General features: G+C 56.1%; 1 protein-coding gene across 1 annotated transcript; it reads left to right on the top strand.

Moving 5' to 3' along the window:
• Positions 1–832: 832 nt before the first annotated feature.
• On the top strand, positions 833–2,416 carry LOC104372530 (brain-specific homeobox/POU domain protein 3). The gene is made up of 2 exons (XM_086619714.1): positions 833–948; positions 1,507–2,416. Exons 1-2 carry the CDS (start codon positions 833–835, stop codon positions 2,414–2,416), a joined length of 1,026 nt encoding a protein of 341 aa, XP_086475840.1.
• The last annotated feature ends 14,424 nt before the right edge of the window (positions 2,417–16,840 follow it).

The raw sequence follows: 16,840 nt of genomic DNA, 5'->3' as shown, positions 1-16,840 counted from the left end.
AGCTGCAAAGTCCCCGCAAACAACCACCAGACTTCACGTCCCCACTTTTTTGGGGGGTTTGGAGCTGGGCTTGGAGTCAGGCAGGGAGGAGATGGAGGGAAACCCCATGGGCAGCGGGCTGCACGGAAATCCATACGGATGGGCAAGCGCGGAGGCAGAAGGAGCGTGAGACAGGGATGGGCTGGAGAGGGGAGGCTGGACAGGTTGCAGAGAGACAGACGGACGGACAGACAGATGTGGAGCTACTGTCCTGGCAGGAGGATTCGGGTAATTGAGCCCGGGGAGCTTCACCGAAACAGGGCCAAAAAAAAAAAAAAAAAAAGTTGGTGAAACTTTTCCTTATTTCATTGTTCTTACGGTTTTTTAACCCAAGGTGCTTTTTCCCCTTCAGAAAGCGGGAGGCGGGGGCTGCTCGGCGGCGGCGTCCCGGGGGCGGGGGTCGCGCCGGGCTCCCTCCAGCCCGCCCCGGCGGGCTGGAGGGAGCCCGGCGCGACCCCCGCCCCCCCCGCCATCCGCGGGACGGGGCCAGGAGAGCGGCGCACCGGCGGGGACCCCCGGGGCTGCGCAGTGCCGGGGCGGGGGGGGGTGTGTGGGGGGTGAGCCCCAGTTTGGGGGGGGGGGGGGGGGTGTTCAATCGGTGGTGATGGGGGGGGTGAGCTCACTGCCCGGGGGGCGGGCGGTGGGAGGTGCCTCCCGAGACCCATCCAATGAGCGGGCGGGGGGGCGGGGGGGCCGGGCTATAATGCCATCGATGCCGGGCGGCGCAGGCAGACAATACCGCGCCCCCGGAGCCGGGCAGCCCGGAGCGCCCCTGCCCCGCTCCTCTCCCACCATGATGTCCATGAACAGCAAGCAGGCGTTCAGCATGCACCCCATCCTGCACGAGCCCAAGTACCCCCACCTGCACACCAGCTCCGAAGCCATCCGCAGAGCCTGCCTGCCCGCCCCCAGGTAAGCGGCTCCTCGGCGGGGTTCCGCGCCCCCCCCATCCCCGGGAGGGCTTTCGGGGGGGTCCGCACACCGCGGGCTCTGCGCCCTCCCCAACTTAACTTCGGCAGCCGACGGTTTCCGTCTGGGTTTGGGTGGCGTTTGAGTTTCGGAGGGTCCCCGCCGTCCCGCAGGACGGTCGCTCCGGCGGGCTGGGGGCTGCCCGTGCCGCCGGGGGTGCCCGGAGCGGGGAGCGGGGCTGGGGAAGCGCCGGCGGCTCCGTCCGGGCGGCTCCGTCCTGCCCAACGCCGGCGGAGCTGCGGCTCCGCGGGGCTCCCGACGGCTCCGACCCCTCCGCTCGGGGTGGGGGGGACACGGGTGGGTGCCGACCCTGCTCCCGGTCCTTTTATTTTATTTTTTTTTTTTTTTTTTGGAGGGGGGGTGGGTTGAGCTCTGTTCATCTCACCTGTCCCAGGCACCGGCGGAGGGGCAGAGCGGGATCTCCGTAACGCTGCCGTCCGTGTAATCCTCTCCCGCTCTTTCGGTTTGTTCTTGCTCCCACTTTTATTCCCACCCCGTCCAGATCCAGGGTAACATTTTTGCGGGCTTTGACGAGACCTTGCTGCGGGGTGCTGAGGCTCTGGCCGCTGTGGATATAGTATCGCAGAAAACCCACCCCTTCAAGCCGGATGCCACCTACCACACCATGAGCAGCGTGTCCTGCACTCCTACCTCGTCCTCCGTCCACCTGCACCACCCGTCCGTGCTGACCACGCACCATCCCCACCACCACCACCACCAGCCCTCCCAGGGCCTGGACGGTGAGCTCCTGGACCACCTCAACTCTGCCCTCCCGCTCGGAGGGGTGCCGGGCCCGGACGTGGGCTCCACACCTTCGCACCCTCACTCCCACATGTCGGCCATCAACCACATGGCCCACCACTCCCAACCTATGAACATGTCCCACCCCCACGGCCTCGCTTCCCACGCTGTCATCTCCGGCCCCGAGACGGAGACGGACCCCCGGGAGCTGGAGTCCTTCGCCGAGCGGTTCAAGCAGCGGAGGATCAAGCTGGGGGTGACCCAGGCGGACGTGGGCTCCGCGTTGGCCAACCTGAAGATCCCGGGGGTGGGCTGCCTTAGCCAAAGCACAATCTGCAGGTTTGAGTCCCTCACCTTGTCCCACAACAACATGGTGGCCCTCAAGCCCATCCTAGAAGCGTGGCTGGAGGAGGCCGAGCGGGCCCAGAGGGAGAAAATGACCAAACCTGAGATCTACACGGGGAGCGACAAGAAGCGCAAGCGCACCTCCATCGCCGCCCCCGAGAAGCGGTCGCTGGAGGCCTATTTCGCCGTGCAGCCGCGACCCTCCTCGGAGAAAATCGCCGCCATCGCCGAGAAGTTAGACTTGAAGAAGAACGTGGTGCGAGTCTGGTTTTGCAATCAGAGACAGAAGCAGAAAAGGATGAAATTTTCTGCCACCTACTGAAGAAGGGGCTGGGAGGGCAGTGGAGGGGAGCTGGGGGGGGGATTACCTGCCCCCCCCTAACCATCCCACCATGGCCCCAGCGCCTCTGAAATGGGCAGGGTTTGGGGTTGTTGGCTTTTTTTTTTTTTTTGGGGGGGTCAAAAAAGAAAAAATTGTGGGGGAAAAAAAAAAAAGGAAAAATAAACCTAAAAAAGGGAAACCTGCCCAAAGCGAAGTGAACAGTTTGGTGCCTGCTCCTCACCCCTGGGCGAAGTGGCCCCGCTGATGTGACTGGTACAGACTGCTTTTGTAGATAAAACTGGAAAAAAAGATGGAGAAAAAGGAAAAGACAAAACCGAAAGGCCTCGGGGGGAGTTTGGGGGTGCCCGGAGTCAGGGCAGCAGCAGCAGGAGCCCGGCGGGTCTTTGTTGCAGCCCCTCACCCCTTGCCCGCTCGGCCGCGCAGGCAGGGGCAGCGGCAGCGCTCTCTGCCCGGTGCCCCATCCTCTTCTTTTAAAAAAAATAAAAGCAAAATTAAAAAAGAAAACAAATAAGAAAAAAAAAAAAAAAAACAAAAACGAGCTGAAAGCCACCCGGACAGCTGTAAATAGGGAGGTGCCGGCCCGTGCTCGCTGCCAGGGGCCCCCCGCACCCCCCGCACACACACGCACTTGCATGGTTTTGTTCGCGCTCCCCCGCCCCCAGCAAACCCACCGCATTTTTGCAATAACGTTTCTGTTTCTACCTCATCGGCTAAATTTAAAAAAAGAGAGGAAAAAAAAAAAAAGGATTAAAAAAAAAAAAAAGAGAAAATAATTTAAAAGAAGAGAAAAGAATAAAAAAAAAGATAAAATAATAAAAAAGAGAGAAAATAATTTTTAAAAAAAGAAAGAATTAAAAACAAAAGAAAGAAAAAAATTTGGCACGTCCCTGGAGTCACGGTTTGTTCGGGGAAAATGGAGATTTATTTTGCTTTGATTTCACTCAAACTGTTCGATATCCGTATGATTTCACTGTTTAAAAAAAAAAAAAAATTAATCCTACGCTTCGACAATCAACTCATGGGGCTCACAGGAGCGGCGGGACCGGCCCGGGGCGGGGGGAGCCCGGGCAGCCCCGGCCCCCGCGGGGGCGGCTGCCTTTGCAAATAGTGAACTCTGCACTTTCTAAGGCAAGAATACTCTTTTTTTTTGTTTTATTTTATTTTTTGCTTTGCATATTTAATAGAGAAATTTGCTTCCTTTTTTTTTTTCCTTTTTCCTTTTTCCTTTTTCCTTTTTCCTTTTTCCTTTTTCCTTTTTCCTTTTTTCTTTTTTTCTTTTAAGTTAAGCGAGATTTCGTTGCGCCGTGTGTGTGCTGAATGAAATTTGGTGTCTGTGTACGCTGCAACATTTCAAATAAATCATGCACGTTTTACCTCACCCTCCTGCCTCCTGGACTTACTGCGGCCACCGGTCACGGCTCCGGGGACCCCCCCCCCTGGCCCGGGGAGGCCCTTTCCCCGGGGCGGCTCCTGCAGCCCATCCCCGCCGCCTCCGGCCGCCGGCTCCCGTCGGGGCGGGGGCTCGGTCCTTCCTCCTGCGTGGGGAAAGAAACGAAACGCACCGAGAGGTAAGGAGGGGGATGCGGAGCTGCCCTTCCCCACCCCGGCACGGAGCGGGGGGGTCTCCCCGAGCGACCCCCGCCGCGTTTCAGCCGCGCCGGCGGCTCCAGCGGGGTCCGAAGCCCGAGGGGGGGGGGGGCGGAATTTTCTCCCTTTCCCCGACGGCACTGACCCAAACTCCGCGTGTTTTGAAGCCCGAGATGTCGGTCCCGGGGGGGGGTTCGCTTCGAAGCCCGGACGATGCCCCCACGGGCTAAATTCGTTGGCCGGGCTGGCGGGGGGGAGCCCAGCCCGCACCGCCCGGGCTCTCCCGCAAACGACTGCGGGGCCGGGCTGTGCCCCTCGCCCCGCTCCTCCGCCTTCCCCGGGGGTTGGGGGGGGTCCCTCCAGGCAGCCCCTGCCCGAGGTGCCACCTGAGACGGCTCAGAAAGGGACATTTTTAACTCGCGGCATCCCTGAGTTTCTCCTCCCGAAGCCGCTCCCGGAGCGAACCGAAGCCGCTCGGCAGCTGCGGGGGGTGGTGGGGGGAGACGTCCTCGGGCTGTCCCCTCTGTCCCAGGCCGGGGGTGTGTGGAAAAAAGAGGCGATTTTTATTTATATTATTAATTTTTAAAAAAATTTACTTATTCGAGGGAAAGGAAATGCCCAAACGCGCGGAGCCGGGCGGAGCGGGGGTGCGATGCTGCATCCCGACGGCCGGGGCCCTGCGGCGGGACGGAGCGGCCCCGGGATCCTGCGGGAAAGGAGAGGAATGAAATAACTGAAAAAGAGGGAAAATTGTGCAGCGCCCGAAATAACTGTCGGAGGAGCCGCTTGAGCCGGGCGCGCAGGGCGGGCGCGGACGGGAGAGCCCGGTGGGAACGGGAGCAGCACGGCGGCTCCGGGGGTGCCCATCCCGGCCCCCCGACCCCCCACCCCCGGCCGCACGCCTCTATTCCCGGGCGCTTCGCAAACCCCATCCCCGCCTTTGTTCTTTTCGCTCCGTTCCTGTTTTTTCCGTGGAAGCGAAAAGCGCATTTTCATAAATAGACCTTGGCCAAGTGCTGGCGATGAAATTTTAATGAAGGCTGGATGCTGAGTGCTGCCCGGGGGGGCCTTGGAGAATCAACTCCGCGCAGCATTAGCAGGGCCCTGTTCGCTCCCCCCCCCTCCCCAGTCCCCGGCTCTCCCCTGCAGACACAACCCCCTCCAGCCTGCTGCAGCTCCTGCCTCGCAGCGACCCCCCCTCGGGCTGCCCCCTCCTCAAAAGCGGGAGCCCGAGCCCTGCCCGGGATGCGGTGAGGGGCTCTGGGGTCGCTGGGGTGGGTGGGTGCCCGGTGCCGGTGGCTCGTGGGTGCCGCTCAGCCTCCCCGCTCTTAAAAAGTTTGCGAAGGCGAGCGATGCAATATTTATCAGCCGCGATCATAAAAAGGCGAGTCGGCGTTTCCCAGGCACAAATGCAAAGCGCTCGGCTCGGGAGCTTGGAGCGGGGCTGGGGAGCACAGCCCCCCCGTCCCCGGACCGTGCTGCGGGTCGCCAGGTAAGGGGAGGGGGGTCCGGCTGGGGCCGAGAGCAAAGGAGGGGCCAGCTCTGGACAACGGGCAGTGGGAGCCATGGCCAGCGGCTGCGGTGGCTGGGAAGGGCGGGCAGCGGCTCCGAGAGCGGTGATGAGGCCTGGAGAACTCGTCACACACCGGGGACTGGGCAGGCGGCGGCCTGGGGATTGATCCTGCTCCTGACCTTGCTCCTGTTCCAGCAGCTGTGCCCAGGCTGGGTGCAAGGCTCCCGGATGCAGCGGGAGGGGTGGTCCGGGAGGAGGTCGAGAAGGGCCCCTTCTGCGTCCCACCACCCGCTTCTGAGTAGCCACCTCCTGGGCACAGGTCAGGGAAGAGCTGCTGGTCCCTCAGCAGAAGGTCTGGGAGCCAGGACAGCCAGGGGACAGGTCCCAGCCACCATCCTGTGTCCCGGTTCCTGTGTCTGGCTCCTGCTGCTCACTGAGGTGCCATGGTTGGGGAAATGTCGGTGGGCAAGGGTGGTGAGGGACCCATCTCCCAGGCCATGGGGCTTCCCAGCTGTCCCTCTTCTGGGGCAGCACATGCAGATCTCACCTTGAGCGCTCAGGCCCAGGCTGGACACCTGAAGGGAACCCAAACCCCGCTGAATTCAGCCTCTCTGCAGCACCCTTGGCTCTGGGTGAGGTTGGAGGCAAGGCCAGGACAAGGAGAGCAGGCAGAGCTGTGGAAGGAGGAGAAGAAATACACACACAGGGGTGTCATGGGCACACGCACGCTCTCTGTTCCCGGAGTTCAAGGGACACCCCCGAACCGTGACCCTAGAGCCAAAATTGCATTAAATGGGAAAAATATTGATTGGACTGAAGGCTCAGCTCTCACCATTTTTTTTCATTTGAGGTTTGATGTATGAGCAAGACTTGAGATTTATCAAACCTGTTGCTTTGACAGCAGGTCCACCTCTAAGGGTACCTGCTCGCCCGCCTCTGGTGCTGACCCAGAGCTCAATGAGAAGGTGACATCCACCCTAGAGGACTTGATTCCTAATCTGTCTCTGAGCTGGTGGAATGGATGGGGTGGGCCTGACCTTCTCCCTTCCCTAACCCTCCAGCCAGGAGATGGGAACTCCTGGGAACTCTAAAGCATCATACACAGCTAGTTCACCGGGGATTTGAGCCTTGATGCAGAAGCCTTTGGGGTCTTCATAGCAGGGGTCCACAGGTGAGTGTAGACCTCTAGGCCCCAGTTATGGTCAACGGAGAGGAACCAGGGAGTCTACAGTGCAGTTCATCTCTTCCCAACATTGATTTCTGAAGCAGGGCAGGTGGATGGGACTCTGGAGGCATCTTACTCACCATAAAGATGCTGAATGGTCAGCTCAGATGCAGACATCTGTAAACGGGGACACGGCAGCTCAGCAGCGATGAGTCCTACCCCTGGTGCTGCAAAGGCTTCCTGAGGAAAGCTGCCCACCAGTCCTGGGCCGCCGAAGCTCTCAGACATCAGTTCTTGGAGCTCTGCCCAGTGAGCCCTGGGAGCTGGTGTGTGACCCTGCAGCGAGGATCTCTCTTGCAATACAGCGCTCGCTTCCAAGCTGTTTAGCTCCATGCCACACTCTTTTTTTTTTTTTTTTTTTCTGCTATAAAAGCCAAGACCCTCAAAGAATGTGGCCATCTAAGCCCCTTGAGTGTCTGGCTAAATGATCCGGACCAGCGTGCCCATGCCACCACCCACCAAAGTGTGCAGGAAGGTCCTTAAAGTTATCCCTGCTCTGCTGAACTGAGTCTGGTCCCTTCTGAAGAAATCTTGGGGAAAGCACTGTCCCACCTTTATGTTTTAGAGAGGAGTAATATGGGATGGAGGATGGCTGTGACACCAGCCCAGATCCCTTCCACCTCCCTTCGTTTCGCAGGGCTGGGGGCTGGGCGCAGTTCCTGGGCTGTGGGATGACAGCAGACAGTGCCAGCACAGCCCTTGCACCAGCACCGGATCACAGGGCCAAGGGGTTTATCTCCCCAGAGGGAAGAGGAGCGAGGCGAGGAAGGTTGTTGGTAGCTGGACTGTCTGGGGACCATCAACAGGTCCATCCATGGAGCTTGTAGCTCTAATCCTCACTCAGAGCTTTAAAAGATGTGGGGAATCAGCCAGGTGGCCATCACCACCAGCCACCACCAGTAATAGCAACAGTCATATCCCGAACCAGCTCCAGGCTCCACGTGTGCCACCGCGAACAGCCCATAAACCAGAGGAGGGATCCACCAACACCCCCCACCCCCTCCTCGTTCAAATATTACCGGCACGTCACAGCTTCGCGCTCAGCTTTAGGTCCGGAGGAGAGAAAACGCTCCGTGTTCTTTAAAAGATTCCAGCCTTTGAAAGCCAGGCAGGTAAGGGGTGCCCCTGCTGACGGACGCTCTTCCATTATTCCATGTGTTTTAGAGCAGCGCGGAGCAGATGTATTTTTTAAGAGGCCGATGCTTGAAGTAGGCTCTGTTCCACTGCGGGGGAAAAAGGAGCAACGCAGTAATTACGGGCTTCGTAGGTGCCTGAGCAGGGAGGAGGAGGAGGAGGAGGAGGAGGAGGAGGAGGAGAGCTGGGCTGGAGGGGGAAGGCAGGGAGAAGGCCGGCAATGAGCTGTCTCTGGGAAGGGGTTGGGAAGTGGGGCAGGTATCGCGTGGGGCAAACGCCACGGCTGACTGCAGGGGAGGGGAGCTGGCAGGACATCATCACAGAATCATGAAGGTTGGAAAGGACCTCGGAGATCATCAAGTCCAACTGTCAACCCAACACCACCGTGCCAGCTAAACCATGCCCTGAAGTGCTACATCTACATGTTTTTTGAACGCTTCCAGGCATGGCGACTCTGCTGCTTCCCTGGGCAACCTGTTCCAATGTTTGACCACTCTTTTAGTAAAGAAATTTTCTCTAATATCTTATCTAAACCTTCCCCAGCTGACCTGCTGCTCTACAGATGTGACAAGTCCTCAGTCCAGCTGTAAGTTTCCCATCTGTGCTCTTTGTTCTCTTCTACCAAACCCTTCTCCCAGCTTGAGGAAGTTGCTGGGGATTTTGGGAATGCAGGATCAGGCTCCCCATTGTATGTTTCCACTGCAGCTCAGCTACACCAGGTGAGGAAAAAAGTCTTTCTGTGTTGTCAGATCAGGTCAGGGCACAGTGGCAGAGGTGAGTTGGTGACCTGCTCTGAGTAGAAGACAAGAGGAAACATCTCGGTGGGCAGAGGAGATGCCCAGGGAACGCCTGGGGAGAGCTCAGGGGGTGGGGGGAGCTAAGACATGGGGGGCTGGTCTGTGTTCCTGCAGCCTGGCTCTCAAAAGTGGGCGAATTCCCATGGACCTCACCTGGGTATGGCCTTCTGCATGGCAGACATCAGGCCACCCTCCACCCAGCCTGCTCAGGAGAGGGTGGGAGCTCCAGAAAGCAACAGAAAAAGCTGGTTGACACTCACCCTTGAGATACCTACCGCTTTGTGCTCCCCAGGACCAAATTCTGAGTTTCCCCCTCTCGCTACCAAAATGGGGAGTTGGGTGCTCAGTCTGCCTGCGGCGGGAGCAGCTTCAACGTGTGACCCCAGTGCGCGAAGCAGAGCTCCGCGCTCCGCACGCTCATCCCAGCGACAATGAGGGACCCTAATAAAGCTACAAGTGGTTTCTTTTTAGAAAATCTTTGTTAAAGAAATCCTTCCCGAAGTTTAATCTCATGCTTTTCCCTTGCAGAGACTTGGTCTCACCGACAGGAATAGCCTTCTCCTTACCCGCAGTCCTCCTGAAGCCCTGCGGGAACAGCCCCTCATTTTCAGCCATAAGCTCTAAAGAGGAGCTCTGGGATTTGGCTCCGGATGGTTGGGTGGAACAAGGAGCAGGGAAGCTCACAGGGGATTTCAAAAACTTGAGGATCCTGCAGAGAGATCAGAGATAAAATCTATATTTCATCCGCAGCATCTCACCGACGTTTCCAGCAGCTGCAGGAAAGTGAGAGTTTCTGAGAAATACGAAAACATCAACTGAGCCCGATGTTTTGTAACTAAGAACCACGTTTTGTTTGTGTTTTTTATTCTTGTTTCGCACAAGAAAAACAAACGTGTGTGTCTGTTCAAAATCTTGCTCAGCTGCTCTGTGACTACCCAACCACTCCCTGAGAACTGGGGGGGTTTGTTTCACGGAGTGGGTTTTCAGCCCCCTACACCACGACCCTTGGCTCAAGGTAGTCAGCAGAACTTCTGCCTCGTTCGCCACCGGCTCCAGGAAAGCCCTTCCTGGCTTGTGCCACGTTGCTGCAGGCTGAATCGTGGAGCAAAGTCACATTTGTCTCTTCCATAAAACACAGCATCCAACTCCAGCTCGTTGGGCTTGCCATGGGATGGGGGGATATGCACCACCCATGTTCGTTCACTCCAGATCTTGTTGTCTATCCAGACTTTGAACCAGCTCCTAACACCAAGGTTAACGTTCAGTGCAGGCTTTTTCCTGCTTTTTCTCAATATTTGCACGGCGCACCTCAGGGGTCCCAAGTGAGATCGGCATTCGGGGTCCTCAGATCAGGAATGACAAATTCATTGTCCTGTTTCTAGCCACGCGCTGCTGACGCTAAAGCATGAACGTAGGGCTGGGTCAGGGTCCCACTGGTGGCAGCAGAAGCTCAGGGCAGGAGGTGCCTTCATGCAGTCACCAAAATCAGTTATTTTGGGGGCCCCTTTCCTGACTCTGGATCACACCATGAGTGGTTCCCCTTCTGACTTACTTTCTTCCCCCCTTCATCTTGTCCCTCCACCCCCCTCCATGGTCTCTTCTGCTCTTCTCTCCTCCCTCTTTCCCATGCAGGACTCTGAGTCCTTGCAGTTTGCCCTTCCACACGTGGTCCAAGCCCACCTGCTCAAACACCGGATCTCTTGACTAGCCCATCCCATGGGAAACAGTGGCAGTATGTCCCTGGGTAAGCCAAGAGCAGAGAGGTGTTTCCCTCCCAAACCCATCTAGCCTTTCTGGTGTGGGGGACTCTCACATCTTAGGGGTCCCTTCTCCTGCTGGGAGGATCATTTACTCCTTTGGAAGGACCCTTCCAGCGCAGACCTGCTCACATCTCCCCGCGCGGAGGGAGCGGATGCTGGACCTGCTCTCCCACCTCCAGCACTGGGGGCTGAGCTGGTCGGCTCGGGCAGACAAATGTGGACCGAACCGACAGCAAAGAGGCACCGAGGGAGTCCCGGGCTCCAGGATCTCCCATTAGAGACCTGGAGCTCCCCGCAGGGAGCCGGGGGGGGCAGCCTGGCCACCCGCGCCCCCGCTAATGGCTTCTGATGACTCTTCCCGACGATGCTTCAATCGTCTTCGCTGGGGTTTCTCCCTCGCAGGCGGCTCCGCTCGGCACCTCTCATCTCCCGCGACAGCGCCGTGCCCCTCCTGCATCCTGCATCCAGCGCACGGGAGCTCCGACCACCTCCGGGTTCTCGCATGGATTTTATCGTGCGCCGGCCGCGCCGTTCGGTTCAGATCTAAGCGAGCTTTGCCAGCGCGCTGCCTGTACGTCTTTATTAAAAGACACGGCGTAAGGGGGGGTTGAGGGGAGGGGGGGGGGTGGATCTGCTCTGGATGTGCTCTGTAGGCAAAACCATGGGAATCCTCTGCTCTACAACTGTTTAGCGGCCCCCGACAGCTGCGCGGTGCGGCCGGTCGGATCAGCGGGACACGGGGTCAGTTCTCTGGCCATGACTAATTCGTCCCGAAGTGCAGCCCCTCTGCTTGTTACCTTTGTGCTGCTGTCTCCTCGGCTGTAAAGGCAGGTGGGCAGGCAGGGATGTGGCCCCGAGGGGTGCGAACTAGCCAGGGTCGGGGGTGTAAGGGAGGGGTGGTGGGCAAGCTGATGGAGATGCTGAGTTGTGTTCCCCGCAGGTCGTGGAGGAGCCCAGCTCTGTCGTGAGATGGGATGAAAAGTGGTCGGTCTATTCATGAAAGCAGCTTACGAGGTACAGGTTTCCCTCAGGAAGCTTTGAGCCCCAGGGCAAATTTGGTTCTCAGATCCCTTGAAATGGAGGCAATCGTCCCCAGCAGCATGGACACTGCTGAAAGCCGAGTCTCTGGGAGTCCCTCTGCCTGTCGCTGAGATGTGCTGGAGCGTAGGCAGCAGCACCCAACGCTGCCTGGCCCCTGGGAGCAGGGTCCTGATGCCTGGGCATGGACCTCCAGCCTTGACTTCTTGCAGAAGTTGTCAAGAGTTGTTGGTGACTTCAAGTGATGGGAAAAGCAGGCTTGCCTTTTGCCAGAGAGCTGGTGTCCCGTCCAAACAGGCATCAGCCTTTATACACTTCCCACAAGGACAAAGTCCCTTGTGCACGGCACCGTATTTTCATCTCAAGTAGCCTCATGGTGCGAAGTATCTTCTGGAAGGCCATAAATATAAACAAGCCAGGTGCCGAATGATGACCCTTTGGCGTTACCACCTTTATCTAGCTGGCCCTAGCAGATGTCTTCAGGCCATCCCTGTGAAACCCTCTGTTTAGTTTGGCTTCAGCTATTTTTTTCCTCCTTCCTTCCCACCCTCCCATCTCCAGTTCAGCTCCTTTACCTGCAGGGTTGGATGTGCCCGTGGCAAAGGAGAGCAGGTGACGTGGTGGCATCGCTCCGGGACGGTGCCAGGGTCTGACTCGAAGCCTGTGACCTGGGGAGGGCAGGGAGAGAGGGGAGGTCACCCTGCGAGGAGCACGGGTGGAAGGGGGGATCCACAGGATTTGCTAAAAACCTGCTCCTGGGCATCTTCCCGACGGGGGGTGCGTGGAGGAGAGAGGACTCGGGCTGGTTCTGCTCCCAACAAAGCCTTCTGCTCCAGCGAGGCTGCTCGCTCCTCAAAACCAACCGGCACCTGAAAAGCGAGCGCGGATACGGAGAATACAAGAATCCACTTAAAACAAAGCGGGAAGGAGCCGTGAACGAGTGACTGTGCACTTTGCAGGGGCCGGGAGCGCCGCTTGCCTCCGCGCCAAGCCTTGATGGCTTCATTCTGCTTCGTAAGGCTCTTGGCTGCGGTGGGCTGGAGCCAACCTCCCTCTGAGCGCCCGAGAGGGAGGACGGTGGCCTCCTGTGAGCCACTCCGAATGTTTAACTCAGGAAAAAAAAAAATCATCTCCTGCTCAGGGGGTCTAAATTCTGCTGTAGGTTATCATGGCAATAGATGGTAATTGCCCTCGGGGGGATCGGGGTGCAGCTGAACAGTGCCAAAAGCAAACTCCTCCCCAGTGCTCCGAGTCCCGCTGCAAAAGCACAGCCACTGCCTCCCTAGTAACTTTTTATGGAAATAATAAAGCATCCAGCAAACGTTTCCATACAAAGGTCATCTGCCTGCATGGCTCCCTTTGCTAAAATCCTCATCAGATGGCAATTTTCCCTGGTGCTCTTAATTCATCGGCTCTGGAACCTGCCCGTGCATAAAAGGAGATCTTCAGGAGTTTGATGGCAGGGCAGAGAGCTGGGCATGGGGGTGCTGAGCTGCTGGGTTTGGTTACTGCCCCGTGTCCCACATCAGGGTATGTGCTGGTCCCAGGTAGTTCTGGGGTGAAATCACCCTGCTATCCCCCTCCTGTCCTCACGGCAGCTCCGGGGGACACACACATACCCCTTCAGCATGTCTACACCACCGTGGCTACAGTTTCCACCATCATGCCCGAGCCCAGTTGGGAAATGAGGCTGCAGAGTCAGGGAGAAAAGCACGGTCATGGGGGCTGCCCTGGAGGTGGGCAGTGCAGGAGGAGCTTTGTGGATGTGCCAGCCGTGTCCAAGCCTGTTGAATAAGCTCTGTCACTTACCCTTATCATAGACATGCTCCCGGTCCAGCGTCTGAAGAACTGGTTTGTCCCTCTTGATCGTGAACCTCAAAAGACACAGATAATTGGGGAAGGCAAGGCAAGGCAAAAAGCAAGTTCACACCACTGCAAAAGAAGGGTTCATGTCTTCACCCTGGCCTAAAGAGGGGGGGGGGGGGACCCAGGCAGTTGCCCAACTGTGCTACCATGGTGGACAAACCTTTTCTTCACCCCCTCACCTCAGGGGAAGAGGACACAATGTTGGTAATATTTTAGCAGTTCCAAGTATGACACAGCCCTGTCCAACACGGACGGACACCTTCTTGTCTTACCATGCCCAACTTCACAGAATCATAGAATGGTTTGGGTTGGGAGGGACCTCAAAGATCATCCAGTTCCAACCCCCCTGCCATGGGCAGGGACACCTTCCCCTAGATCAGGTTGCTCAAAGCTTCATCCAACCTGGCCTTGAACACTTCCAGGGATGGGGCATCTTCAGGCCTCTCTGGCTCCTTCCTACTGAGAATATCTTCCTGTCCTGTGGAAGAGGAGTTCAGAATATGGCCAAAGACAGCACAGAAGCTCTGGCTGGAGAGCAGCAAATGGCAACTGGTCCAGCATCAGCCCCCCATCAATTCTCTGTGTGCCTCACCACGGCAAGGGAAGAAAAAATGCTCCCACTGATGGTGTCAGCCCCTTCTGATTTTGGAGGGCTCTTTCCTTTCTTTTTCTCTTGCCTTTTTTTTTATTAATTTTTCCCCCCTCAAGCTTTTCTCTTCCTCTTTTTTCTTTTTTTTTTTTCTTCTTTCTTACCCCCCCCCCCCCCCCCTTTGCAGCCTCTGTTCTTCATCCATTATTTAGGCTTTTCTGACTGTAACAGCAACATTCGCCTTGTATACCTTGTGTGGGGTTTAAAATATAGATAAAAGCAGAAGGTCGGACTTGAAACACAGATTCTGACAGTTGCTTCTGACTTTGTCTGGAAGCTACAAAATCTGGAGCTGTCTGTGCCCAGTGATGGTATTGGTACGGTTGGTTTTTTTTTGTTGGTTTGTTTGGTTTTTTTTTCCTTCTGGTTGATATTCCTGCAAACTGTCTTGGTATTTGATGTTTTCATTCAGCCTTTCAGTTTCTAAAAGTTCTGGGGCATGGCTGGCTTCAGGACAGGGGAGCTGGACTCATGCAACTTTTGTTTCGAGGCTGCGGGTCTAATCCTGACCCAGCATGGTGGTGCCTGCAATTACCTGCTGCTCTCCTGTCCGAAATGAGCCGAGGAGGAACAGGCAGGTGTCTTCATCCAGGATCCAGCAGTCTCTAATTGGCACCTCCAGTAGGAGATCCGACAAAGCTGAGGACTTTCCCTTTCAATTATAAATGCCCATGTTTCTTTCATGTCTGCTTTCTTCAGCCGCCCAAGCAATTGGATTTCGAGGACAAATGTTTGTGGGAAACAAATTTCAAAGTCAACGTGTGAACAGTCCCAGAAAACATACTTTCTGTTTGAACGGGCAACAGGGCAGCCAGGGCATCCTTCCAACCAGCAGACAGGGATGTGCCATGTGGTGTAGCCCATGGATTGCAAATGAACTCCAATTTTGAGTATTCATAATCTGAAGATCTGCTAATGAGCCTGAGTACGAGTGACAAACAAGTGCTAGGGATGGTCCTCAAGCAGAGAAAAAGATCTGAAAGCCAGTGAACAAGACGTGATTACGCGTTGGTCACCGATGTTTGCTGCTCAGAAACGTGCAGCACATAGTAGCAGGAACCAGAAGGTCCATCCTCCCTGAGCCAAATGCCTTAAAGTTATTCGTCCATGATTCCCTCATTCACTTGACTGATGCCTGAATGCAAAAGCCTCATGGAAGACATCAGTCCTCCAGCAGGATCCCAGTGAAGAGGCTCCATCTTTTGATGGTTAGGAGGGCTTCTAGGGAAGAAATGACCTTGTAAGCCCGATCAGATGTCGAAGCACTGAGCAGCTTTCAGGGGCAAGAACGGCCCACCAGCAGCAGGGACCACCCAAAGGAAGAGCTGGCTGCAGTTCAAACACAAAAGATGGTGGTTTTGGTGTATAAGCTTAGGGAGAGAGGGATGAGCAAACCCTCAGATGGGTCGCTGGTAAGTAGTAGATGTCTGGCTGCGTGGTCTTCAGGGCATTGCTTCTTCTCTGAGATGGGGCAGCAGGTGAAGGTGACTTGTTTTTCATGTCGGTGAGATCCATGCAGGTGAAGAAACACCCTGGATGAGGGTAGGAAATGCTCTCAGGGATGGCTGAAGTGCCATTTTAAATGAAGACATTGACGGAGGAACACCAGCCGTGCCAGCTGGCGTTTACCAGGAGCAGGACGGGAGGGCGATATCCCAGGTTTTGCCTGCTGGGAGGTTATGGGGCATGTTCTCACTCTGCACAGAGTATTTACAGGGAACAAAGGGACTGACTCACTTAACAGCAGACCCAACGCTTGCAGCCACCAGCCAAAACCCGAGCTCTTTCAAGAGCTGTCTCCCTCCGAGGCCCCGCGCCCGTCATGGTCGCTATCAGCTGGCTTAGGTGGTGCTTGACCTTGCAGGGATCTGCTGCTCGGGTGCAAGTTTCAGCCCGCCGTGTGCCAGCAATCAGGTAATAGAGCTGGATGTTCTAAAGGCAGGTATTGTTAAGGTGTCTCCATAGCCCATCTGGCGCTCTCAAAACAACTTTTTCACTCTAGCCCGGGGGAAAATGTATCTGTCAGCAGGATTTGGAAGGAAATAGAGAAAGACTCATCAACTTTGATGGTCACGGGATGATTTGGGGCACCAGTGACCCCAGCGAGACTACAGCAGCTGGGGTGAGTGAAGAAGGCTGGGCAGTCTTGTCCCTTGGAGCTAGCGACTACGATCTCTGTGGTTGAAATACATCTTTCAGCACCCTCTGAAAGTCGAAGTGTGCAGTAGATGGGTGATATTTGGAGGATGGATCAGTCTGTGCTGTGTGGTTACAGAAGCTTTGGGGATGGTTGACAAGACATGGTTCATGAACAAGTCCGTCACTGGGGAGTCATACTCTTCCTCTCAGCTTCCTGAACGTGGATTATTTCCTCCGCTGTGCCTACAACTACGAGTCATCTGGCAGAGGCGTTACCCTGAACATGAGAGAGAAGATGCACAAAAGCAAATACAATCATTTACAAGAGCAATAGAAAAAAAAAAAAAAAGCATTATGAAAGGATATCCCCAAAACCAGCAGCTGCTGGTGAGCCAGCATCTCTGGACTGGGGGACCACAACAGCACTAGGTGGGTTGAAATTGGCCTGTGACGGGTTTATGGGGCCTTCAGAAAGAGCAGTGAGGAGCATCTCTAAAATCCTTGAGGTGATATCTTTAATTCATCAGCAGGTTGGCCAAGCCAGGTCCACAATTTGCTCTTCCCAGGATCTCACACATCAAAAGGGAATAGAGAAATAGAACTTGCAATAAATCTGGGAATCACGGCACCGCTAATCAGAACTGGTTAAACTGACATCATTACACTCAGAAAGTTTTGCTTTTTGAGTAAAACTC

The sequence above is a fragment of the Tauraco erythrolophus genome, chromosome 13, assembly GCF_009769465.1.
Source record: "Tauraco erythrolophus isolate bTauEry1 chromosome 13, bTauEry1.pri, whole genome shotgun sequence".
Taxonomy (NCBI): Eukaryota; Metazoa; Chordata; class Aves; order Musophagiformes; family Musophagidae; genus Tauraco; species Tauraco erythrolophus.
Note: the sequence above shows the minus strand (reverse complement) of the source record. Positions and strands in the feature narration are given on the sequence as shown.

Bases quoted from the DNA above. Each gene is read 5' to 3' on its own strand.
- LOC104372530 (XM_086619714.1), top strand. From the start codon at position 833: ATGATGTCCATGAACAGCAAGCAGGCGTTCAGCATGCACCCCATCCTG. The intron at 949-1,506 runs CAGGTAAGCGGC...TTCCCACCCCGT, and splicing joins AGAGCCTGCCTGCCCGCCCC to CCAGATCCAGGGTAACATTT.